We start from the raw sequence: 26,349 nt of genomic DNA on the forward strand, positions 1-26,349 counted from the left end.
TTATTAGCTAGTCATATCAAAGCTAGTGGCCTAAAAGGCATATCAATCATAGATAAGGAAATCATTATCAGCCAACTGGCTGATGACACGACCCTTTTTTTTTACAGGATTCCTCTCAAGTTTCTCTTGCTCTTGATGTAATTCAGGTGTTTTCTAATGCTTCAGGTCTTCATTTGAATGTAAATAAGTGTGAACTAATGGCAGTCAAAAACTGTGTATTGCCCTCTGTGTGTAATATTCCAGTTAAGGAAAGAGTCACCTATCTGGGGATAGCTATAACAAAAAACCAGAAAGACAGATGTAAAATGAATTTTATCCCAATTTTAGAAAGAACCAAAAAAAAAAACTTAATCAGTGGCTTCAAAGAGACCTATCATTAAAAGGTAGAATACTACTCTCTAAGGCAGAAGGCATATCCAGGCTTACCTACGCTGCTATTTCCTTAGATGTTGATAAAAAGATTAGCCAAGAGATTGACCAGTTACTTTATAACTTTATTTGGAAGAACAGAACTCATTATATTAAAAAATCTGTCTTAATGAATGACTATAATAACGGTGGCCTCAACTTTCTTGATTTTAATACACTTAACAACACATTCAAGGTTAATTGGATCAAGCACTATTTAAAAGAACCTACCTCTGTTTGGAATATTATTTCGCGTCATATGTTTTCTAATTTGGGTGGTCTGAAGTTTCTTCTACTCTGTAATTATAATGTTGATCGGATACCTGTCTCTCTCTCGAATTTCCATAGGCAAATGCTGTTGGCCTGGTCCCTTATTTATAAGCACAATTTTTCTCCTAATAGATATTTTATATGGAACAATAAGGATGTTTGTTACAAAAAGAAATCTTTATTTTTTGACAATTGGTTCAGGAATGGTATTGTGCAGATGAATCAACTTTTCAATAAGGAGGGAAAACTCTTTGGTTACCAAGAATTTCTTTGTCATTATAAGATCCCTGTGACCCCTAAAGATTTTGCTGTGGTTTTTGATGCCATTCCATCTGGTGTTATTATGCTCTATAAAGGTTATACCTCTCCTCCTTCTATTACGACACCTTTGCTTGATCCAGTTGACACACCTATAGGGAAAATATGTTTTCAACCAGCATCCTGTAAAAATAACAAAAAAATCTGCACTTTATTCCAATCTGATTGTACCTCTGTCCCATATGTAATTGCAACCTGGAATAAGCATGTTCAGGACTTATGCTGGGAAAAGATATGGTCTCTTCCTAATAGATATCTACTGGTTAACAAAGTTAAAGAAATTTCTTTTAAGATCATTCATCGCTATTATCCTGTCAAGGCATTTCTAGTAAGATTTAAGAAGGACATTGATGTGTCTTGCACTTGCAACATGCACCCAGAGACTGTCTTCCATTTATTCTGGACTTGTCAACACACTTTGTGGCAAGGCATCTGTCGTTTTATATTGGACTATATCTATGATGCCTTCGTACTTTGTTTGAATGATGTATTATTTGGCTTTACAAATTATAGGAGAGAATTAGATGATATATTTTTTCTATGTAATCTCATCATATTCCTGGCAAAGTTTTATATTCATAAGTGTAAGGTGTTGAAAATCAAACCTTCCTTTTGTACCTTTAAAAAGAAGGCAGAGTCCTACATTAAAACACTGTCCACCTCTTGCAATAGAAAAGCTGTGAAAACGTTGAAGCTGTGCTCCAAATTTAATGTACTGTTATAATTTTAATATATATTTTTTTAATATTATGTGCACCATTTTTATTTCATATTTGTGTTTTGTTTGTAACCCCTGGCGTATTTCTGCTTGTTTATTTATTTTCTTATTACTACTGATGTTTCAAAACATGATATTTCTGTACATGATGCTGATGTTGAACAAATAAAGTTTGTTGGAAAAAAAAAAAATTTACTCCCATCACAAACATGATGAATAGTTTTCTCATTTACAGTATGCCTTTATCTCTTACCACTTTCAAGCGAAAGCCTTTTGAAATGTTGAAATGAATGTTTTCCTCAAATAACTCTGGCAACTAAAGGGTTAAAATGGATATTCTGCCCCTGTCATGTCTGCATGTAAGATGTAGACACACACACATCATGTTTCTGTGAGTTTGTGTGGCACAGCGGTTGCCATGGTAATAAACTAGGTGCACCTGGCAGAAGAGCAGAGAGAGACAGACAGAACACAGAGAAGAGAGCTCTTTTAGAGGAGATTTAACTCCTCAAACAAATTCTTCCCATACCCAAACCGTTGGTACAATAATGAAAATAAAGTGATTGTGAGAGAGAGCCACTTCTTGTGAACGCACGTGTCATGTTTTATATTTCTACAGTCAAAAATGGGGTCACCAGAGCAAGTTACAAATGTGTTGCACCTCTGCTGTTTCCAGAAATTTCTCCTCTCAGATTACATGGGAGTGAATGAGAAGAAAATCGGCGCTCCATTCGCTTTGGAGCCACTCAGCAAAAATGTGTACGCGTAAGAGATTCCATGTCAGCATTTCTGTGACCAGGACAAATTTTCCTACGTTTTGTGGTATAAATTGTGTATGTACAGTGAAAATTGTGGCCGTATGAGCGAGTTGAAGAGAAAATTCAAGTATGAGTAGAGGGCTGTGTGTGTGTGTCTGTGTGTGCAGCCGTTGTCATGGCGATTCCTGACTTGCCTGCACTTGAGGGGCACACAGAGAGCTCATGAGAGAGCAGGTCAGCAAAGGCTGTTTTTAATGGGTTTTAACTCCTCAAACAAATTCTTCCCACACCCAAACCGTTGGTCCCATCACGAAAATAAAGTGATGGTGAGAGAGAGCCACTTCTCGTGAATGCACGTGTCACGTTTTATATTTCTAGAGTCCAAAATGGGGTCACCAGAGCGAGTTACAAATGTGTTGCACCTCAGCTGTTTCCAGAAATTTCTCCTCTCAGATTACATGGGAGTGAATAAGAAGAAAATCGGCGCTCCCTTCGCTTTGGAGCCACTCAGCAAAAATGTGTACATGTCACAGATTCCATGTCAACATTTCTGTGACCAGGACAAATTTTCCTATGTTTTGTGGTATAAATTGTGTATGTACAGTGAAAATTGTGGCCGTATGAGCGAGTTGAAGAGGAAATTTCTTGATGAGTTTACAGCTGCTCTTTACTCTAGTGATGACATCACCCACTCTAGCTCACGCAATACACACCCATTATAAAGTCTGAGAAGGGCTGAAAACTTCATGTATTTTAAACTGACTTTGTAGAAAAACTGAAAGAGATATTGAAAACTTGAATAAGTTCCTGAAAGTCAACGACAGCGTCAACGTTTGAAAGTTGGAATGGAGTTTCTACGTCAATGTATGAATTCGTGATGTGTGGGTGAAGATGAGTGAGTTTGAAGGATTTTCTCATTGACTTCCATTATAACAAAGTTCCAGAAAACGCTGAATATTTTTGAAAGTTTGAATGGGATTGAAAAGTTGAATCATATGTAAAATGTCAGCAAAATGATGAATATTTTCCATTTTGAATGGAGTTTCTAGCTGAAAGTATGAATGGGTAGTCACAGTTTGAAAAAAGGTGAAATTTTTAGATTTTTGAGGATTCCGTAATGCATTCCCAATGGGAAAAGGATTTGGGAAAAATCGGAAATATCTCGGAAAGTATGGATGTTAGGAAAAAAGTGAATACATCCGTGAATGTCCTAATTCAGCTGAACGTTTTCATGTTTGAATGGTTTGAATCGGTTGAAGTTTGTGGAACTAGTAGCGGTCCAACCGTTTTCGCTCCATCCGCTTTAATAGAAGTCGGAATCTTAACGTTGAATTCCCGGGAAAATATTAACGTTATGGAAAAATCTGAAAGTTTCCGATAATGTGGTAATGAAGCCGAATCAGAAGAAGTTTGAATGGTTTGAATCGGTTGAAGTATGTTGAAGATAATTGATGTTGAAAAACGCGGCGGAAGAATAAGAAGAAGAAGAAAAATAAAGAATTTTGGTAGTAGAAGAACATAGGTTATGAATGCTTGCAGCATTCACACCCAACTAGAGAAGCAATTTCTGAAGAAACTGCGGGTGTGAATGCTGCGAGCTGAAGCCACGCTGCAATGCTGTCTTGAATACAATGAAGTTTGAATGTTTGAAAGTTTGTTGAAAAGCTGACGCCACACTGAATAGCTGCCTTTAATAAAATAAAGTTTCAATGATTAGAATATTTGAATGTTTTACTGAGATTTATGAAATCCAATATGGCCGCCGCCTAGTGACGCCACAATATGCAAATTAGATGAGTTAATTTACTCCCATCAAATTCCTCTTCCTTTATTTTGAGGACGAGATGACAAAAACAGCACAAAACAAAAGAAATCTGCTGTGCAAATAAAATGCTGTTTTACAGAGATTTATGAAATCCAATATGGCCGCCGCCTAGTGACGCCACAATATGCAAATTAGATGAGTTAATTTACTCCCATCACAAACTTTGGGTCATGATGAATAGTTTTCTCATTTACAGTATGCCTTTATCTCTCACCACTTTCAAGCGAAAGCCTTTTGAAATGTTGAAATGAATGTTTTCCTCAAATAACTCTGGCAACTAAAGGGTTAAAATGGAGATTCTGCCCCTGTCATGTCTGCATGTAAGATGTAGACACACACACACATCATGTTTCTGTTAAGGCCCCCTGAGTGGCTCCCTTCGCTTTGGAGCCACTCAGCAAAAATGTGTACGTGTGAGAGATTCCATGTCAACATTTCTGTGACCAGGACAAATTTTCCTACGTTTTGTGGTATAAATTGTGTATGTACAGTGAAAATTGTGGCCGTATGAGCGAGTTGAAGAGAAAATTCAAGTATGAATAGAGGGCTGTGTGTGCATGTCTGTGTCTGCAACCCTTGTCATGGCGATTCCTGACTTGCCTGCACTTGAGGGGCACACAGAGAGCTCATGAGAGCAGATCAGCAAAGGCTGTTTTTAATGGGTTTGAACTCTACCCAAACCGTTGGTCCCATCATGAAAATAAAGTGATGGTGAGAGAGAGCCACTTCTCGTGAACGCACGTGTCATGTTTTATATTTCTAGAGTCCAAAATGGGGTCACCAGAGCGAGTTACAAATGTGTTGCACCTCAGCTGTTTCCAGAAATTTCTTCTCTCAGATTACATGGGAGTGAATGAGAAAAAAATCGGCGCTCCCTTCGCTTTGGATATAAATATACATAAAATATAAATAAATAAATATATATAAATATACATAAATATACACAGACGGGTCAAAAAATTAACAGGAACATGTGGGAATTGGTGTGTAGCTACAGCCCTGAGTATATATCAATTTCCAAAAGATTGTCAGACTGAATATAAGTATACACAGCAGAAATGGTGGCAGTCATCATTGGGTTACAGGTGGTGGAAGAGGTCAGACCAGATAGGGTGGTGTTATGCACAGATTCAATAGCTGTAGTGGAAAGTATTCAATCAGCATCATCTGGAAGAGAAGACTTACTCATTGACATTTATCACAGTTTGTTCAGAATACACAGGGGTGGTACAGAAGTAGGTTACAGTTCTGTTGGGTGCCAGGACATGTGGGTATAGCAGGGAATGAGTGTGCTGATAAATTAGCAAAAACAGCTCTGGGAAAGGAAATAACAGTGCCAGTTCCACTAGGAAAAGGAGAAGGGAAAGCAGTGATAAAGAAGAAGGGAATGGAAATATAGCAGAAAAGGTGGAAGGAAGACCAAAAAGGACAGGGATACCACAAAATACAAAAGTCTACCATAATAAAAAATTATAAAGAAAGGAACAGAAGGGAGGAAAGAGTCAAAACAAGACTCAGATTAGATCACACAGGACTAAATGGCATGCTGTATGTTATGGGAAAAAGGAATAGTAATAAGTGTAAGAACTGTGGAGTAAAAGAAAACGCTGAACATATTCTACTGTACTGTAACATGTATGAAATAGAACGAGAAAGGCTGCAGGATAAAGTCAGAGAGGCATGACGTGAGTGGAATTTGAGTGGGATACTGGGAACAGAGGGAGAGGGGGTTAAAACCACCAGGAAGGCACTTATTAATTTCTTAAAGGACACTAGGGTGATGAGTAGGATTTGAGAGACAGGTTGGATGACATGATGTTGCACACTCTTGCACAGTAGGTGGCGGTATGCACCTGAAAGTTGTTTGCGATCCGCCAAAAATTGATAGAAGAAGAAGAAGAAGAAGAAGAAGAAGAAGAAGAAGAAGAAGACAGCTGACGGAAGTGGCGTAAGTTGTTGTTGACGCGAGGGGTATGCTGGGAAAGTTCTGATAAAACGCCATTTTGCTCCCAGAAGAACAGGGACGGCAGGAAAGGTTGTAGCTAACAAGCTATATAGCACGCATTTCCTGGCACATTAACGTTAAATCTCCAGTGGGTAAGAATCAGTGTTATGTTATAGGAACTGATGTTGTTGTCATTGCAGCTAAATACATAATGTTAGGCGACATGAGATATGTGACACAACGTAGTATTAGCTAAGGAGTTAGCCACAAAGCTAGTTCTGTTACTAACTAGGAATGACCCAAATACAGTTCCTTCTGTTGCACGGGGAGATTTAACGAAAACCCAGTCGAGCAAAGTATAGTTGGATTAATTAGAGCCGAATGTGCGCAATTAGTCTATATTTAAACAGGTTAATCCCGGTCATGCCCTGTTAGCTGTGTGCTTTGACTGGCATCAGTGCAACGTTACCTTATACAGCTAACGGTAGCTAAGTTAGTTTATGGACAGGCGTATGATACGACCTCCTACCTGTGATGTTACAGCTGGTTAACACAACGTACACCTGAGACATCTCCCAAATACGTTAGGTTTAGAGCAGATATTTAATTTTCTGTCACTTCGTACAACCTTAATAACTCTTAAAGTGACTAACATATAAAAGGCGAGTACAATACGTTAATGTGACTTTGACAAGGATTTATGCCTGTCAAAAATCCAGAACCAATCATTACACCAGATCACCTCTTAGCCGTGCCTTGAATTATATAACGTCAGTTGCTGTTGTAGACATTTTTGCGTCCCGATTTTTCGAGATTTATCAGAAGCTAGTTTATCATTGTATTTTTATTTTAAGGTACTATTTTCCCTTGTTCAGCTTTAATCAGTTTAAGGGCTGTTTATCACATAGAGATGGATGTGACTGTCGGGGTTGTTATATCCTAACACCTGCCTATTACTCAAGGAGAGCAGCAGGAATTCATAGTGGGGCCAGTTCTTGTTGAATTATATGTCTTCAAAGTTTATGATAGGAGTTTGTACAGTACAATTAGCTTTACCTTGTCAGTGTTCAATGTGCACAGATATTTGTTTTTATAAAAAAAACAAAACAAATATCTGTATTAACAGATCAAAAGCAGGTAATATATGCAATCCACCCTTTTGTGACCACTATTTTTGTCCGTTGTGCATTATGCAATCAGTGTTGCGCAAGCTACTTGGAAAATGTAGTGAGCTGAGCTACCAGTTACTCTACATCAAAATAAAGTTTTACTACATTGATGCTATCCCAGAGAAATGTAGCAAGCTAAGCTACGAGAAAATGGCAAAAGTAGCTTGCTACTTGCAAAGCTACTTTTATTTTATTTATTTTTTTACTTCATGTCAAACCAGCATTTTCTGAAAAAATAAGAAAAAATGTCAGCCAAACAAATAGGCAGGACAAAATGTGAGTTGAACTGTTTATTATAAGGGGCAAGACAAGTGAGAGATGTGTCAAGAAGTGCAATGTTGCCAATCAGAGGCAGAGTAGGGTGGGTCTTACCAAGAAAAGCCAATAGAGAAAGCAGCATAAATTGAAAGATTAGTATGTGATGTCAAATGGAAGGATTTGCCTTCTATACTAGGGTTGCTACTAGGGCTGCAGCTATTGATTCTGTTGGTAATCGAGCATTGTATTGATTATTCTGAGTGAATTCCAATACTGAGTGTTTTTATTAAATTACTCATGTGTTTCCCCTAGGTTTACAGTGACAGACAGACACTGAAACACGACGAAACACTGCTACTTTAGCTTTATTGAAGGACAAGAGTAATACATAAAAGTTAAATAATAAAAAGTATCTGAAAAGAGAGAAATAAGCAACAAATTTGTTTCCTTTTTTGAAAATTCCACATTTTTATTGCTTTAATTGCAGAATTATTTTTGGGGGGTACATGTGTGAATAAGAGTGACTAACATGATAACATGAATGAAGCTAAGGCTTAAACAAATTGACCACAGCATTTTATTTTCTCAGTGTTTCTACTTTTCTATAGCAAAACTTAGGTAATACACATGATACATTGCCAGGTAATGTTAGCCACTGCATTGATTTCTGTTATTAATCAGCTATTATAAAGCCATATTATATGTATGCTCTTTAGGTAAGGTAACTTTATTTGTACCCGAAGGTAGATTTGGTTCACAGTTTAAGTGATTTGGCTTCATCCACACAAAATGGACAAACAAGTTAGACACAGTAACATAATAACAGTAAAAAGGTAACGTGTCATCAGTGCGTCATATCAAAATGCAGGATCAAAAAGGGCATGTAAAACCATTATAATACCCAAAATATGAATTTAAAAACAATACCAAATAAATAAATAAATAAAAACTGTACTGTCATTAATTCAGTTTAGGCGTAGTTTGGAGTGAGTTTTTGTTTATGTTTATCTCTCTAATGGCTGATGGGACAAAGCTGTCTTTATATCGCTTTGTTTTGCAGGCTGGGAGTTTGTATCTGCAGCCTGATGGGAGGGGCTAAAATTCCCCATGTAGTGGGATGCAACCAGCCATGCTCTGTAACTGCCTGGTATATACATGAAGGCCTATCACGATAACAGATTTTGCTGGGCGATTAATTGCGTCAAAAATTATTGCGATAAGCGATAATATTGTGTATTATTGTGCTTTTAAGACCATTTTTATTATTGTTGTAATTTTGTAAAGTTGCTGTTTTTAGACCCATTTTTTAAAATTATATAATGATAATAAAGGCATAATGATACAAATACACCCTTTTAAAGAGAAATAAAACATTTATTTAACAAGAATATTTAGGAATGCAAAAAAAAAAAAAGAAAATATAAATATCCGAAATAAATAAATAAAGACCTTATAAATACAAAACAATAGACTCTCAGTCTCTCACTCTCAGGTTTGCAGTTAAGTTGGTTGTATTTGCTCTTTTTGTTGAGATGGTTTTAGAACAAACCCCGCGTACCGGCTCGTCCAAATTACTGGGCTCCCCTCTGTCATTTGGTTTGAATCCAAAATACTCCGTAACAGGGGTCGCAGCATTTGGTTTAGGAACAAGTTCATTTGTATTTCTCTTACGCTCAACTCTTTTTTTCTCCGCCTCACGAAGATCGCACTCTGTGTGTGTGTGTGTGTGTGTAGCCCATAGCCCCGCCTCCCCCACAGAGACAAAGACGATGACAAGAGCTTTCCCTCCGTTTATTACGCTAATGAACCAACTTACCTGGCTGCCAGACGATGCACGGCAGTGAACACGCTCTTGTCGTCCAGTCTCTTTGGTGGAGAGAGAGAAGGAAAACAAACACGCATGAATATGGCAAATAATCGCCTCCGGGAAAGTTACCGTCTCCCTTTAAATTTACCGTGCAATTAACTGACTTATCGCATATCGCAACAGGCCTATTTACATGTGTTATGAATCTCTGCAAGCAATCACTGATTATGCAATTAAACGGGACGTTGACGTTACCTTGTTTAGTGTGGTCCGTTCGGCGAACTCGATGCATACACTGAATGTTTTCTTCTGAGATGTTGTTGCACCGAGGATGTGCTATTGTGGTATGCTAACTCTTGTTTTGCAATACACACTGTACTGTTTTCATTTCAACTTGTGATGATCCCACACTCTACACTTTGTCGTTTTCTTTGGCGTGTTTTTTTCTCTCCCTCTTGTCCCTCGTCTCCATCGTTTTGCATCTGCGCTACATCCACTTTACAGCTGTGTAGGCTATCAACAGCAAAAGTAACATAAGCACTCTTGCAGCAGAAACATCTATCCATGTGAAACACAGTGCACTGTGTAGTTTTAAAAAATTTGCCTCGAGGCTTTTTAGTAATCGAATTATTCAGTTTACTCGAGGAATCGTTCCAGGGGGTATTCCATCAATGTAGCTAAGAATATCCAGACTATAAGGTGTAATCTTGAAGTTTGACTAAACGCCAACTCCCAATCTAGCGCCAACCCGTTCCATCAAGTGAAATCAGCTGGCTCCAGTTGATGCTAATTCAAGCCTCACCTGTTAAGCCTCAACTCATGCATGCGCCCAGGGAAAATAAAAAGCCAACACAAGTCGAGTGCTAAAAATGTTGCAAAATGTCAAAAAGCAAAGGAAAGGAGCGAGTGGAGGCTTTTTCTGCGGCGGAGCAAACGCTCCTTATGGAAGTGTATGAGGACTATAAAGACATAATTACGAAAAAAGGCAATACGGCAGCGATTAATAAAGCAAGGGAGGTGGCGTGGCGGAATATTGCAGACAAGCTAAATGCGTAAGTGACAAAAAAAAAATCAGCATATCATATTATATAAATCCTAGGGCTGGGCGATATGGCTGAAAAATGTATCACGATATAAGTGTTTCATATCAGTCGATATCGGTAATTATTGAATTTTTTAAAACCTATTTGAAATAAGGACCAGAAGAAAAAAATGTTAAATTTAAACACTTTTATTTTAAATGTAATCTTTCCTCAGTAATGAACAAACGAACACATGGGAAAAAGAGGTCAACATAACCATGAAAAACAGTCAAATAAATAAATATACTGGTTAATTATAAAATCCGAAGTACTGCCAAACATCATTCCAGACAGGATGTAAGTGTGTCTGTGACTTCCTGTACGGACTGAAGGCTGCTGGAAGCTGTTGGGAAACTGTCCGACTTCACCGTGGCTTTTTGTCACAGCCCCCCGCTGCGGCCGCCTGCTCTCGTCTACTTTCCAGGCGAGACGCAGTTCATCTCAAACGAGCATATTTTCTCCTTTCACTGTTTTGTTATGAGTTGCAGACAGGAGTCACGCGGGTGCAACCAAACATGAAACTGCTAGTGTGCGTCTCACTCAGCAGGTTATTGGAACGTTACATACGTTACAAGCAGTGAGTGAGTGAGTTTGTTCATGCAACCAAACTTGCTTAGCTGGGCCGGGAGCGCCGGGAGAGGCTGAAGCCCTCGCTGGAACTGCATCCCCCAGAATGCCTTGCGGTTCAGGACGGTGATTTTCTTCCTGTTTTATTAGACATTTTATCGAACGTATTTTCTATTGATATCGATCACGTGTCTATCGCGATAGATATCGCTATCGTTTTATCGCCCAGCCCTAATAAATCCTGCATCAAAGGGACAAAATATATGTCGATAAGAACACCTATTAAATCTAACAATTCAAGTATGCCGAATGAAATTCACCAAATATGTAAATTAATATTAGTGATAGACTATTTATCACATTTATCTACTGATTCCTATGTACATTTCAGATGACGCATTTAATAAAACTACAGTATTTTATGTGGATCATGACATTTATCACATAATTGATTGTAGATTATGACATTTCCGAAATGATCAGTTTATAGAAAATAATCACATGACATTTATCTATTGATTGTAGAAAATGACATTTAGCAAATCCATCAATTCAGTGGAGATGAGGAAACCTATTAAGTGAATGCAGGTGATAGTGAATCAGTTATCTATTTCTCATCATTTGGGAGTCAGTTGTAAGCTCTATCCCATATTATATCAAAATAAGGAAAATCCCCTTAAATGTATGGAGTGTGCTATATGATGAGGAACAGACAAACCACAGTGGTGTGTGTCCCATTTTCATCCCTCACTGTTTTTACCGCTCTGCAAACAGTTGCCTTACTCAGCCCCTCAGCATCACCAACACTATACAGGAGTGTACCGCTAGCAAAGAACCTCAGTGCAATACAGATTGACTGCACAGTGGTCAGAGACGGGCTGCGGTGTGTGACCTTTACAATGTGTGGTTCCAGCAAACTGCATAGATACACTATGCTTTGCCTGCTGAACCGGTACCTCTCCCACAGATAGGAGTCCGTCTGTATCAATGGGTTGGTCCTGTTCTGGAAGACCCTTGGGGCTGGTGGTGGTTGGAAGGGCCTCTGGACAATGTGGGCCTCCTCATCAACAGGATCTTCAATGAAGGGGCATGCCATTATTTCCTGTGAATTTACTAGCCAATTGGAAACAGTGAGGTGGGGATGGGAAGGCAATCACATATTCATGTGGTTTGATGTACATACACAATCTTTTTTTTAATGCCTCAGTTTCATTTTATTATAGTTTTGTTTTTATTAGTTTGATTTTGGCTTTATTGTTGTGGTTTTTTTATTATCTTATTTTTATTACATTTTAATTTGTTTTATAATAGTTAATGTTTTTTGATTAATTATGTTATATATTCTATGATCTACATATTATTTTATCATTACACGACAGTTGTGAGTGTGTAAAAGCACTGGCAGAACTGTCTTTTAGGTGTCTGTTCTTGTCTATTGAACATTTTTTGATCATAGATGGAGCTAATCCTCACCTTAATCCTGCTACAGACCAGGATTGCCCGGCAGCATAAGTTACCATGGTTACTAGGCTGGGATTGTGTGGAATGGAGTTGTGGCTCAGGTTGATGGAACGGAAACTGGAGTTTAGCTTGATGTATCAGGCTTAGCCAGAACCATGGTTTCCATGTTTTCCATGGTTACCGATGTGAGGCTAATCTTAGCCACTTTGATGGAACAGAACTCTGGCTCACATTAGCCAGACTTGGCCATTTAAGCCTGGATTTGCCTTTAGCCTGCTTGATGGAATACCCCCCAGCCCTAGTTGTCGCCTTTGTAGTGGCCCCACGCCTGGGGTAAAGAAATCAAGAGGGGAGTCTGTGGGTCTTCTCCCAGGAAAGTGTCAGACACTTCATTTTCTGCATTTAGGCTGTTTATGCACCATTTTTTAATTTATCATGTTCAAAGTCCTTTGCTACATTCAACATGGATGTAAAGGAGAATAGAGTCATTTATAGTTAAAGGGAAATTTTGGTTTATTTCAACCTGTCTCCTATCGTCCTAAATTTGTTTCAAGTGACTAGTGACATGAAAATAATAGTTAGCATGTTAGCCGTTAGCCTAGATACAGCCGGGGTGCATAGTAGCGTCAGACCTGTTAAAACGTAAGTGAACGGGCATACTTCAAGTGCAAAGTTAGTCCACTAAACAAGCTTTTTTTCCACAAAGACCGCCTCATATTGTTAGGATAAATGTCAGAGAACATATAGAAAATGACATGTAAACGTGTTTTCTTACCTTACCGGTGTGGTGCCATGTTAGCTCTGCTTTCCAAAGCGTGGCCAAAATATATCTCATGAGCTCTAGATAAAGCCCAGCTGGATACTAACGTTACTCCAGGTGGAGGTGTCTCGTCCTCGGTCACATCCAGACCTTGAAAATAAGGCTGCAACCGGTCCCATTTCTTGCAACAGAGGCATTCCTCTTCTGTGGGCATTGGGGCACAGCATTCACAGGTACACCACCCATCTCCAGAGCTACGCAGCCTTGCAGCAGCCATTCCTCCTCTCTCGTCCGCTACCTGTTGCGCCTCTCTCTCTCTCTCTCTCCTCCTCCGTTCTTCAATTTCACGAAGCTCTTCGTCAGTGTATTCGGCTGCGCTTTGGAAAGCCGAGCTAACATGGCACCACACCGGTAAGGTAAGACAACACGTTTACATGTCATTTTCTATATGTTCTCTGACATTTATCCTAACGATATGAGGCGGTCTTTGTGGAAAAAAAGCTTGTTTAGTGGACTAACTTTGCACTTGAAGTAGGGATGCACCAAATATTCGGTAACCGAATATATACAGCCGAATATTGCAAAAAAACACACATTCGGTATTAGGTGGAATAAGTTAAAAGCAAGACCGAATAATAGTGCCGTGTTTTGATAACATAATCAAACGGCGTGCCATGACGGACGGAATAAAATGTCGGTAGTGTGGCGATCCGTCTGTTGCGGCACTCGCATTTGTGACTAAAAATAGTTTTGAGCAAGCAAAATAGGCTTAAATCATTCAGCACGCTGTGCGAGCAGCCTACAGATTTCAACCACCAGCAGAAACGAAAGGCGAATCCCACCGATTGTGGGTTGAACGGGGGTCACAGACACAGTATTCCTGTCAAATACGGCGGCCATCGGCTTACCGGCGACGGAGAAGTTGGTTCCAATAATATCCTCTTCTTCATGACTGCCCAGAAGTACCTGAACAGCCGAGCCAGCCGAACACAGGTATGTGACGTGTCAGAGGAGAAACGAGCCATCCACATTACTCTTTCTGGCAGTAACATCCCACAAACCTCACCGCACTTTAGGGACTGTTCTTTACTTATGAAGGGACTTGTCAGGGGAGGAGGGTGGCTGGTTGATTTTTATTTTATTTATTTATTTTATTTTGATTCCCCCCTATGTTAATCACTAATTGATGCTGTTTTTGAAGTATGAATAAGTCAATAAGTAATTTATTCCATTGAAATATCACTGATGTATTATAGAAAAGTGATTTATCTTTTTATAAATGACAAAAGGCACATCTGCCTCATTTTTGCTGTGGTATTGTGATACTACTTAGAACCATGATATTTTCATTGGTATGGCACAGTGGGATCCAATTTTGGTACCGTGACAACACTAACCTGGAGGGGGTTCATCTGCAAAAACTAATGAAAAACTAAACAACGATATTCGGTATTCGGTACTCGGTATTCGGCCAAGTGTTTAATAATATTCGGCTTCGGCCACAAATTTTCATTTCGGTGCATCCCTAACTTTAAGTATGCCGGTTCACTTACGTTTTAACAGGTCTGACGCTACTGTGCGCCCCGGCTGTATCTAGGCTAACGGCTAACATGCTAACTATTGTTTTTATGTCACTAGTCACTTCAAACAAATTTAGGATGATAGGAGACAGGTTGAAATAAACAGAAATTTCCCTTTAACAGTTGCATCAGTTATATCAAGGATGAAAACATCAGATTATAGTCATAGGTAGGCCTGTCGCGATATGCGATAAGTCAATTAATTGCATGGTAAATTTAAAGGGAGACGGTAACTTTTCCGGCCGCGATTAATTGCCGTGTTCATGCGTGTTTGTTTTCCTCGTCTCTCTCCACCAAAGAGACTGGACGACAAGAGCATTCACTGCTGTGCATTGTATGGCAGCCAGGTAAGTTGGTTGATTAGCGTAATGAATGGAGGGAAAGCTCTTGTCATCAAGTGTCTTTGTCTCTGTGGGGGAGGCGGGGCTATGGGCTACACACACACAGTGCGATCTTTGTGAGGGGGAGATGAGGTGGAGAAAAAAAACAGAGTTGAGCGTAAGAGAAAAACAGGGAACTTGTTCCTAAACCAAATGCCACGGCCCCTGTGAGGGAGTATTTTGGATTTAAACCAAATGACAGAGGGGAGCCCAGTAATTTGGACGAGCCGGTATGCCGGGTTTGTTCTAAAACCATCTAAAAAAAAAAAAGAGCGAATACGACCAACTTAACTTCACACCTGAGAGTGAGAGACTGAGAGTCTATTTTTTTTTTTTTGTATTTATAAGGTCTTTATTTATTTATTTATCTTGGTATTTTTATGTGTTATTTCGGATATTTAAATTTTCTTTTTGCATTCCTAAATATTCTTGTTAAATAAATGTTTATGTATCTTTTAAAGGGTGTACTTGCATCAGTATGTCTTTATTATCATTATATGTTTAAAAAATGGTCTAAAAACAGCAAAATTACAACAATAATAAAAACGGTCTTAAAAGCACAATATTATGCAATATTATCGCTTATCACAACAATTTCTGATGCAATTAATCGCCCAGCAAAATTTGTAATCGTGACAGGCCTAGTCATAGGCAAAAAATGTCTGGTCTGTCAAAACAAAGTACTTGGTTAATTTGGAAGAAGCAAGACAGATGAGGCTATATGTAAGAATCCTGAAGGTTAAGCTTTTAAGAACTTTAAAAAAAAACTTTCATAGCATACTTTTTAAGTCCTCATCACCACTTTGAGTTCTTACCGGTTACATCAGCAACACAATACAGTGACTGTAAGAAAGCACAACTAAACAGTCTTAACAGTAGTTCCTGATAACTCCTTGGACCACTGTTTCTATGCAACATAATTCAGACAGACGGGGTGGGAATAATGGGACAGTGTGGACATGAAATATACAGTGAGAGATTTAGAGTTTTGACTTGTATGTAAGTTTGCCAATATTAGTGACTGTTATTTTTTTCTGTCTACATAGTGTTGTGGAAAATATTATTTGAAGATGCATTCAAAAATTTAATAAGGGTAGCCTTATTAATTATTTGGCCTATGCGTTGTGAATTCTATTATCATTCTTTTAAATGAGTTTACATTTGAGCCATTATGTCCATGTTCTTGATCTTTTGATTTTCTCCTGAGTTGTGCAGCAGTGTGTTAAACCTGTTTTAAAGGTCTGTGTATCATTCGTTCATTCCATTTTCAATTTAAAATAAAAAAAACGGAAAAAGGGTTTGTTTTTTCATCATTCGTTTAATAGTCAAATTCAAAAATACAAAAAACAGTTTGTTTTTCTTATTTTTGATTTTTATGCTCACATCAAAAATAGCAAATCAAAAAATGGGCCATGATTGAAATTTGATTTTGATTTTTCATTTGATCCAACTTGCGTGACCCGGAACTATTTTCTGCGGAAGCGCATTGCATTCACTGGATAAAAAAAAAAATTAGACACCTTATCTCGTAATTACGAGATCAGGATCTCGTAATTACCAGATAAGATCTCGTAATTATGACATCAGGAAAGGTGCCACAGTGGCCACTGCTTCACTCAGAACCACATACTGCACATTCACGAAGGGGGGTCGGAACTACTGTAACCAGCTGCCACTCGGGTGGTGCCATCTTGACTATATCCTATATCTTTATTATAATGTGTATATATTGTAGATTACGATGGAGTATTACACTAAGCAAAGAGATGTTACAACAGTGGGCACCGTATATATTTTGATCTATTTCATACTGTCTTGGTGACAGAAAAGAACGATTTTCATTCTGCAGGGAAACGCGTGTCCTTACTGTGCATATTGAATCTTGAATCTATGTTTTATGAAGACCCTATGTGCGCTCAGAGCTGTGGCACAAGTTATGCACCGAAATCTGGTGGAAGAAAAATGATAATAAGACGAAAAATAAGTATGTGTGTGACTTATGGGCTGATTAAGTGGTGGGTGATCGATGTGCCTGACATCGATTGATTTAGTTTCAGCACCGCAGCAGTGGCCAGCTCTTGTTAAGATATAAACAGAATGAAAGCAGACAAGGTAATTACAGAACTTGTCTTGAGAAATAGCTTTCAAATTGACTCAAAGATTAAATGCATTTTCAGTGGAGGCAACTTTATAAATTAGGCTATTGCTTTCTTTTCACTTTCTGCATCATTTAAGATTTTACTTGAGATCGCTCTTAAAGAAGCATTTAACAGTAGCTGGCCACTACCGCGGTGCTGAAACTAAATCAATCGATGTCAGGCACATCGATCACCCACCACTTCATCAGCGCATAAGTCACACACAGCCTACTTATTTTTCGTCTTATTATTATTTTTCTTCTGCCAGATTTCGGTGTGTAACTTTTGCCACAGCTTTGATCGCACACAGGGTCTTCATAAAACTTAAAGATTCAATATGCACAGTCAGGACACGCGTTTCCCTGCAGAATGAAATTCGTTCTTTTCTGTCACCAATTAATGCCAAACAATATAAATCTGAAGTATGAAATAGATCAAAATATATACGGCGTGCACTGTTTTAACATCTCCTTGCTTAGTGTAATATTAATGTGCCTGCCGTGGCTGGATCTGTGAGCGTTTGGTCGCTAAGAAGATTGTTAAGAGTGGGTCAGCTCGATCTTACAACTCCTTAGTGAAAGATCTTTATGAGAGTTTATGACATTTACCGGGAGAGCTAGAGCCATTTGACTAAAGCTGACGTTATTACTGCTGTAACATGATGTTATTAGGCTAAATACTACATTTCTAACAGTATCTGAGCTGATTTATTGACACAGCATACTTGTAGGCTGCTTTAACGTTAAGTTTACAGAGGAAATAACGGGAAATAAAGGGATGTGACTTAATCGGGTGAAAATATTGTTAGTGAAACAGAAACAAGCGTTAGTTAGGGGACAAGAGCCAAGAGTCACAAAGACTCACGTATGTTAAAAGTTACTTACAACTGGTGTATTTAGGCTACTGTATGTGTCCGGGGTCCTTTGCCTCTGGAAACAAGTAACGTGACCCCTAACTTGTCCCCAAATGAATGCATGTTTCTGTTAGGCCTATGTGTTTCACTAACGTTCTTTATGTATTATGAAGAATGTCAGACTGGCCAATCAGTGGCAGAGTTGGGCCCGGAGTCACAAACAGAGCATTTCGACTGACACAGAACCAACACTGTGCCGGTTCCCGAACCTAAGTAAGTAGGCTACTTAGAACGGCATGAAAGACAATCTGACATTCTGTGTGTTGTTGGTTATTTCCTTAAAAACTACGATTTTATTCTCATAATATTATGACTTTTTCTCAGTTATGACTTTATTCTTGAAATATTACGAGTTTTTTCTCGTAATATTTCGAATATGAAATAAAATTGAAAAAAAAAATTGAAATCTCCGGAAAATTTTTTTCTTCAATGTGGCCCTTATACCCGAGTGGCAGCTGGTTACAGTAGTTCCAACCCCCCTTCGTGGATGTGCAGTATGTGGTTCTGAGCGAAGCAGTGGCCAATGTGGCACCTTTCCTGATCTCATAATTACGAGATCTTTTCTCGTCATTACGAGATCCTGATCTCGTAATTACAACATCCTTTTCTCGTAATTACAAGATCCTTATCTCGTTAAAAAAAAAAAAAAAAAAATTATCTCGAGATAGGGTTGGGTTTTTTTTATCCAGTGAATGCAGTGCGCTTCTGTAGAAAATAGTTCCGGGTCACGCAAGTTGGATCAAATGAAAAATCAAAATCAAATTTTAATCGTGGCCCATTCTTCGATTTGCTATTTTTGATGTGAGCATAAAATCAAAAATAAGAAAAACAAACCATTTTTTGTATTTTTGAATTTGATTATTAAACGAATAATGAAAAAACAAACCGTTTTTTCGTTTTTTGATTTTTGATTTTAAATTGAAAATGGAATGAATGAATGATACACGGACCTTTTAATATTCAATTCAGTTCAATTCAATTAAATTTTATTTATAAAGCCCAATATCACAAATGACAATTTGCCTCACAGAGCTTTACAGCATATACAACATCCCTCTGTCCTTTGGACAAGGATAAGGAAAAACTGAGGAGGGATTCCTCTTCAAGGACGGACAGACGTGCAATAGATGTTGTACAGAACAGATCAGCATAATAAATTAACAGTAATCCGTATGACACGATGAGAGAGAGAGAGAGAGAGAGAGAGAGAGAGAGATCCTCCGGCAGACTAGGCCTAAGTCAGCCTAACTAGAACAGAACGATTTGACACAGTGTAGGAACGATACGATTCGATACAATTCTATGGTTAACATTTGTTGATATAGACATTAATCGTACATTATAAAATAAAGAAGCCAATTCTATAAAAGTGACATTCTTACAGTATTTTCAAATTTGTAAAAGACCACATCCCCAAGCATTGTTGCTGTATGGCACTGGCAAAAATAAAATAAAACGTCAAACAACAACAAAATCACATGTCAAATGTATTTATTTTTAGACATGGACCAAAAAAAGACTTGCTGAATGAAAATCATTTTGTTGGATGGGATCAATATAAAAATGAGAAGTTTTAAACTTAAAGTGAAGTGAACTTTAAGTAAAGTTTAAGTGTTTTAAACATACACTACTTGTGTTGTTTTTATGGTATTGTCTGTGTTTTTGTATGTATCTTATATGGAGTTGAGTCTGGAATAAAGTTTATTATAACGCTGTACAATATAAACATTAAGCAGAATAAAATAATAACATGCTATGTAGGGGCAGAATCTGACATCTCCTGTTATTGGCTGATATCATGGACTGTGATGACTAGCAGCTTATCACTGACAGCATGTCAGACTATTTCTCTGTGTTTGCTACACTCTTGTTTGTCATTTATAAAAAGATAAATCACTTTTCTATAATACATCAATGATATTTCAATGGAATAAATTACTTATTGACTTATTCATACTTCACAAACAGCATCAATAAGTGATTTACATAGGGGGGATCAAAATAAAATAAATAAATAAAATAAAAATCAACCAGCCACCCTCCTCCCCTGACAAGTAAAGAACAGTCCCTAAAGTGCGGTGAGGTTTGTGGAAATGTGAACTGCTCGTTTCTCCTCTGACACGCCACATACCTGTGTGCTGCCAGGGCTCGGCTGGTATTTCTGGGCAGTCATGACACTGACGAAGACTTTTTGGACCTGGAGCCGGGCTTGTCGGTCGCCGGGAGGCCGTTATCATGCGCCGCCGTATTTGACAGGAATACGTATTTCTGTCTGTGTCTGTGACCCCGCGTTCAACACGCAACCAGCAGGATTCGCCTTTAGTTTCTGCTGCGGCTTGGCTGCTCCCTGGTTTATCCAACCAGCATTTGCTTCTGCTCCTCATCTCCACCGGTCAAGCTGGCGCTGATGTTTATGTCCATTATCGTTGTCAGTAATGCCTGGTACGGAGCATGCCACCGGCTCTCGCGTTGTTTTCGAGATGCAAACTGTTAAAGCCAGTCAACTGATTGCTAGTCTCGCGATACCTGAATCCATGACTCTACACTCGATTCATCTAAGGATTCATGGCTGATTCGTATCGACTGAGGAGGCTGCTACTGACGTAGCCGTATCTCTCGCTTGTCCAACTGGATATCCGGTCGTATCGGTTAATCGTTCCCAACCCTAATAGCTGTGCTGTACAAAAAAACACGTATACTCAGCCAACATACCCTGTTAAAATACAGGTTCAGTTGATTCAAATAATGTTAAATATTGAAGTTTTGACCCCTAGAACCAAATGTCAGAGTCATAAGCCGTTTTTAGGTAGGAATTGTGCAAAGTCTTTTTTCAGCATTGGCAGTATAAAAACAAAATCGGAGAGTGGGGCAAAATGCCGCCTGCCTAATTTTGTTTAGAATGCGCCTTTTTCGGGGAAATGGGGGGCGTGAGCAAGTAACAAAACGTGCAGCTCAGCGTGTGACCTAACCAGTGACGTGGGAAGGAAGCCACGGCTGGTCAGTCCATCGGCGATTCTCTAAGTTGGCCCGTTTCTAGTTGGTCCGTTCCGTTCTGACGTTTAATGGCCTCTTCGTTTGCGAGGGCAAGGAGGCTGCGCAATTCCTTGTCTCCTCAGTTGCTCATCTTTACAGTGTCTGTCAGGTTTGCGTTTCCCTCTTGCTACTAGCTGCTTGCTAATTCCTGCTATCAGCTGTTTCCTGTTTATCCATCGCCAGTGGCTTGCACGTGCGGCGTCATCAACAGCTCCTCCCACAAGTCTTCAACAGCCTCTCCCACTGCGGAAGGCCGCCTCGGTCTATTTCAACTAAAAGGGTTCCACCAATATGACTACCCTACGAGGTGGAAAATTGGGCTCTTTGTGTCTAAACGCTGCAGCTTGCCGGCAAAACGGCCCAACATTCGCGGAAAATCTGGCAGTGTAAAAGGGGCTATTGATCCTTGATCTATGATGATGTTTGCATTCGATGAGCAAATGCACCTGGATCCTTACTGCCTGTCCTTTTACCCTGACTCATTAGACACAATGGCAAGTCCGGGGAAAGACAACTACAGGATGAAGAGCTATAAGAACAAAGCCTTAAATCCTCAGGAGATGCGACGAAGGAGAGAGGAGGAAGGAATTCAGCTACGCAAACAGAAAAGAGAGGAGCAGGTAAACACTGTGTCCTCTTGAACCATGTGATTAAAACCCCTTGTACTTTAAATTCAAGTTAGAAAACAATGCAATAAAGAAAGACTTCCTGATTTTGTTGTAGCAACCTTAGATGCCTGAATTTCTACCCAATGTTTTGAAACTCAACATCTTTCACTGTCTCAAAACATCAACAGTAGGCATTTCACATTTGGATCCCTACAACATTGGGGAGTTTATGTATTTTTTGTACTTGACAAGTATTACAATAGCATATCGGACAGATCACTGCTCTTTCCAATTTTCTGCTTGGAGAGGTGTCATCAGTGGACTTGATTATTTTACCTGGTCTATCTATTTAAATAAAATTACTTGTACTTATCCAAGGGTGGGAAAGTCTTAATTTGCTTAACATTGGGTTGTTGTTTTTTTGTTTTTTTGTAATTCATGGCCTTGGATGGTCTCAGTTACAATTAAACCATTGTCACAATCAGTTCATCAAGCCAAGTATATAAACAGCAGATTAATCAATTTACCTTGACTCTGTGCCCACAGCTGTTCAAGAGGAGAAATGTATATGTACCTTCAAATGATGAATCAATGTTGGAATGTCCGATCCAGGATCCAGACATTAGCTCCACAGTGCCTGTTGCAGGTGTAAGTGCTGTTTTACTGTTGTGTTGTGGTATTGATAGCTAAAGCCCCAATATCAAACACATCTGTCTCAGATCACTTTTTTCTACAACTGTGCTTGTCTCCAATCTGATTATTTATCTAATGTTGCCATTTGTGCAGGATGGAGTCATAACTCCAGATATGATTCAGATGATCTTCTCTGATGACCCAGACCAGCAGCTAATTGCTACACAGAAATTTAGGAAATTACTCTCCAAAGGTTTGTGTTGTATCAAGTGCAGATATTGACATCATTTATTTGATTTGAAGTTAAAGTAATAATCTCTCAGAGCTTTTTTTTTTTTTTTTAGTCCCTCCAGGATTTTGCGGGGGTTTTGGGGATTTTTAAGACCTAAAATTCCAGGTTTCACTGTTGCTTTTCTAAAGAATTTCAATGCAAGTTGCAATGTTTTTAGGCCTTTTTTGCGAAGTGAAAACTGCAGAAAGACTTGACTTTTTCTGTTGTATGATTTTATTAAAAATGGAAAGCAACTTGTTCCAGTGAGAATAAAACTGCATTGCTCTGAGTGTTCCAAGTATCCTCATGAAAAAGGCTTAAAAAAAAGCTTTCACACTATGTATAAACATTTTATTTTAGACTTTTTATTCTTAAACTATTTTCTTTGTCACACACATACACACATTATTACATTTTGTTGGTAAATTTTAGACATGACGTGATGGTTCATCTCCCACATTCGTGTCTGCATCATCACAACCAGAAACAAGGAAGTGAGTTTGGCGACTTGCAGAAACCTATGATGGTTGGTCAAATTTGTGGTGCGATTTGACAAAATTACAAGGTCACACTGAATTCAAGGAGATTGGTTGAATTTGTGTTCATTTTTGCAGTGGCATCATCCTGGATGGGTTGTTTGTTTAAGTCTCTCTTGTGCCACCACTCCATTACTGACTAACATAATAGAGATTAAACCAAAAAGAGTGCCAACTTTTGAAATTCACAACTGAACTGACAGTTTGACAGATGATTAAAATAACAATGACCACTACACCTGAAACTGTTAAAAGTAATGAAAACAGATGCAAAGCAAGAAAACTTGATATTTTTGAGGAATACACAAAGACTGGGAGAACCTGTCTAATAATGTTCCAGCTGCATGACCAAATTGAATTGCTTAACTATAATACAGAATACTGTAATGGTTTGTATCGGTATCTCATTACTGTTAACTTCATACCCACTCAGATGTACATTTTCTACTGAACAGAAAAGGTAAATTGACTTCTAATCCCTTTTGCAAATGAGTTGATTAGGAATACTGCCTTCTTTTAAACGTTTCATTCTTTAAATTAGGTTACTTTCAATAAGAGATCAATCAGAGTTAAAAAAGAGTTCTGTTTTTCTGTGCAGAGCCCAACCCACCCATAGATGATGTTATTTCCACTGCTGGTGTTGTAAATCGTTTTGTGGAGTTTCTGAAGAGGAGTGAAAACTGCACACTGCAGGTGAGAGCCTCACAACACAGTTTATATGAAGTGACTAATGCGGTGTGCCGCTGCTCCTACCTAAGACATGTTATCAGGCTACCTAAGACATGTTATCCGGGCTCTTTAGTGCGAGTGTTTCACTCTATTTCAGTAACAGTAAATGGCCTTTGAATGTGGTACGAGGTGGTGGGTAGTTCTGTCTGGCACAAGCAATTTGCAAGGCATTGTTAGATTCCAGGCCACAAAGGACTGACCAGTAGAGATGCACTATTTGCAATTTTCTTGGCAGATTCCCATTTTGTAAGTCTGACCTGACCCCTTCTTGCTAAGAACCATAGTTGACGAAATACATAAACATATTTAAAACTTTTTTTTTTTTTTTTTAAAGCTACTGGAAACTTGACATGAAATAGTAAAAACACATATATAATCTGAAAGATGAGTGTCTCATTTAGTATCCACAAAAATTTGAGGGATGATAAATGTTCATAACTATTAGAATACCTATTTCAGAACAGCTCATCTGGCTGCTTAAAAACCATTTCTCAGGATTGTGGGGGTGTGCTCAGATCACGCTTGTTTGACAGCTCCCTTTCAGCTCAAGTAACGTTACAATTTTACATTCTTTGAAGTCACCATCGTTAAAAATGTTTTCAATCAATTTAATTTATAAAGCCCAATATCACAAATCACAGTTTGCCTCACAGGGCTTTACAGCATACAACATCCCTCTGTCCTTAGGACCCTCACAGCGGATAAGGAAAAACTCCCCAAAAAAAAAACCTTTAACGGGGGGAAAAAACGGTAGAAACCTCAGGAAGAGCAACTGAGGAGGGATCCCTCTTCCAGGACGGACAGACGTGCAATAGATGTTGTACAGAACAGATCAGCATAATAAATTAACAGTAATCCGTATGACACGATGAGAGAGAGAGAGAGAGAGAGAGCGAGATCCTCCGGCAGACTAGGCCTAAGTCAGCCTAACTAGGGGCTGGTACAGGGCAAGCCTGAGCCAGCCCTAACTATAAGCTTTATCAAAGAGGAGAGTCTTAAGTCTAGTCTTAAATGTGGAGACGGTGTCTCCCTCCCGGACCGTAACAGGAAGATGATTCCACAGGAGAGGAGCCTGATAGCTGAAGGCTCTGGCTCCTGATCTACTTTTGGAGACTTTAGGGACCACAAGTAACCCTGCGTTCTCAGAGCGCAGTGTTCTGGTGGGATAATAAGGCACTATGAGCTCTCTAAGATATGACGGAGCTTGACCATTTAGAGCTTTATAAGTTAACAGTAGGATTTTAAATTCAATTCTGGATTTTACAGGGAGCCAGTGCAGAGAAGCTAAAACAGATGAAATATGATCTCGTTTCTTAGTTCCTGTTAGTGCACGTGCTGCTGCGTTCTGAATTAGCTGGAGAGTTTTAAAGGACTTACTAGAGCTACCTGATAATAGAGAGTTACAGTAATGCAGCCTTGAGGTAACAAAAGCGTGGACCAATTTTTCTGCATCTTTTCGGGTCAGCATAGGCCTAATTTTCGCAATATTACGCAGATGAAAAAATGTAGTCCGTGAGGTTTGTTTTAAATGAGAATTAAACGACAAATCTTGATCAAATGTTACTCAGAGGTTTCTTACAGTAGTGGTAGAGGCCAGAGCAATGCCATCTAGAGAAACTATGTCATCAGATAAAGAGTCTCTGAGTTGTTTGGGGCCAAGAACAATAACTTCAGTTTTGTCTGAATTTAACATCAGGTAATTGGTGCTCATCCAGGTTTTTATGTCTTTAAGGCAGTTATGGTGTTTAGTTAAAGCAGCTGTGCGGAGCTTTTTACCATTAATAAAACTGCCCCTAGTTCGTATCACCCCCCCTTGAAGATCCGCATATTTATTTGAACCCAACAGTGACAAAAAAGCCTTTCCCTATGTGGCTATTTAGCGTAGCCTCACTCGGGTCGGACACACAGTGGAAGTCAGCAAACCAGAATACGGCACCTGAGGCGGAAGAGATTCTGCTCGCCCACAGCGGCCGCAGCGATTAAACCACAGAAGAAGGAGCCGTGTTTACAGTGTTTTTCGAGTAAGCAGTACATAACGGGCATTGCTGAACACATAACACCTAACAGTTTTACCAGAGATGTATCTATGAGGACTTGGTTGTACTTTTGATGTCATGGCGGATAACGAAGGAGCATCATGTAAAATTATCTGTGACTGTGACCATGAGCACAAATATACAGC

General features: G+C 38.9%; 1 protein-coding gene across 1 annotated transcript in view; it reads left to right on the forward strand.

The window, feature by feature from the left end:
* Positions 1-6,250: 6,250 nt before the first annotated feature.
* The window catches only part of LOC117264337 (importin subunit alpha-6), a 74,508-nt gene continuing 54,409 nt past the window's right edge, over positions 6,251-26,349 (forward strand). Inside the window, exons 1-5 of the mRNA XM_033638220.2 lie at positions 6,251-6,394; positions 21,877-22,010; positions 22,545-22,646; positions 22,785-22,884; positions 24,037-24,131. Of these exons, the coding sequence (XP_033494111.1) occupies positions 21,882-22,010; positions 22,545-22,646; positions 22,785-22,884; positions 24,037-24,131 (426 nt within the window). The 5' untranslated portion in view covers positions 6,251-6,394; positions 21,877-21,881. The remainder of the gene's footprint in view (positions 6,395-21,876; positions 22,011-22,544; positions 22,647-22,784; positions 22,885-24,036; positions 24,132-26,349) is intronic.

This window comes from Epinephelus lanceolatus, chromosome 10 (genome assembly GCF_041903045.1).
Source record: "Epinephelus lanceolatus isolate andai-2023 chromosome 10, ASM4190304v1, whole genome shotgun sequence".
Taxonomy (NCBI): Eukaryota; Metazoa; Chordata; class Actinopteri; order Perciformes; family Serranidae; genus Epinephelus; species Epinephelus lanceolatus.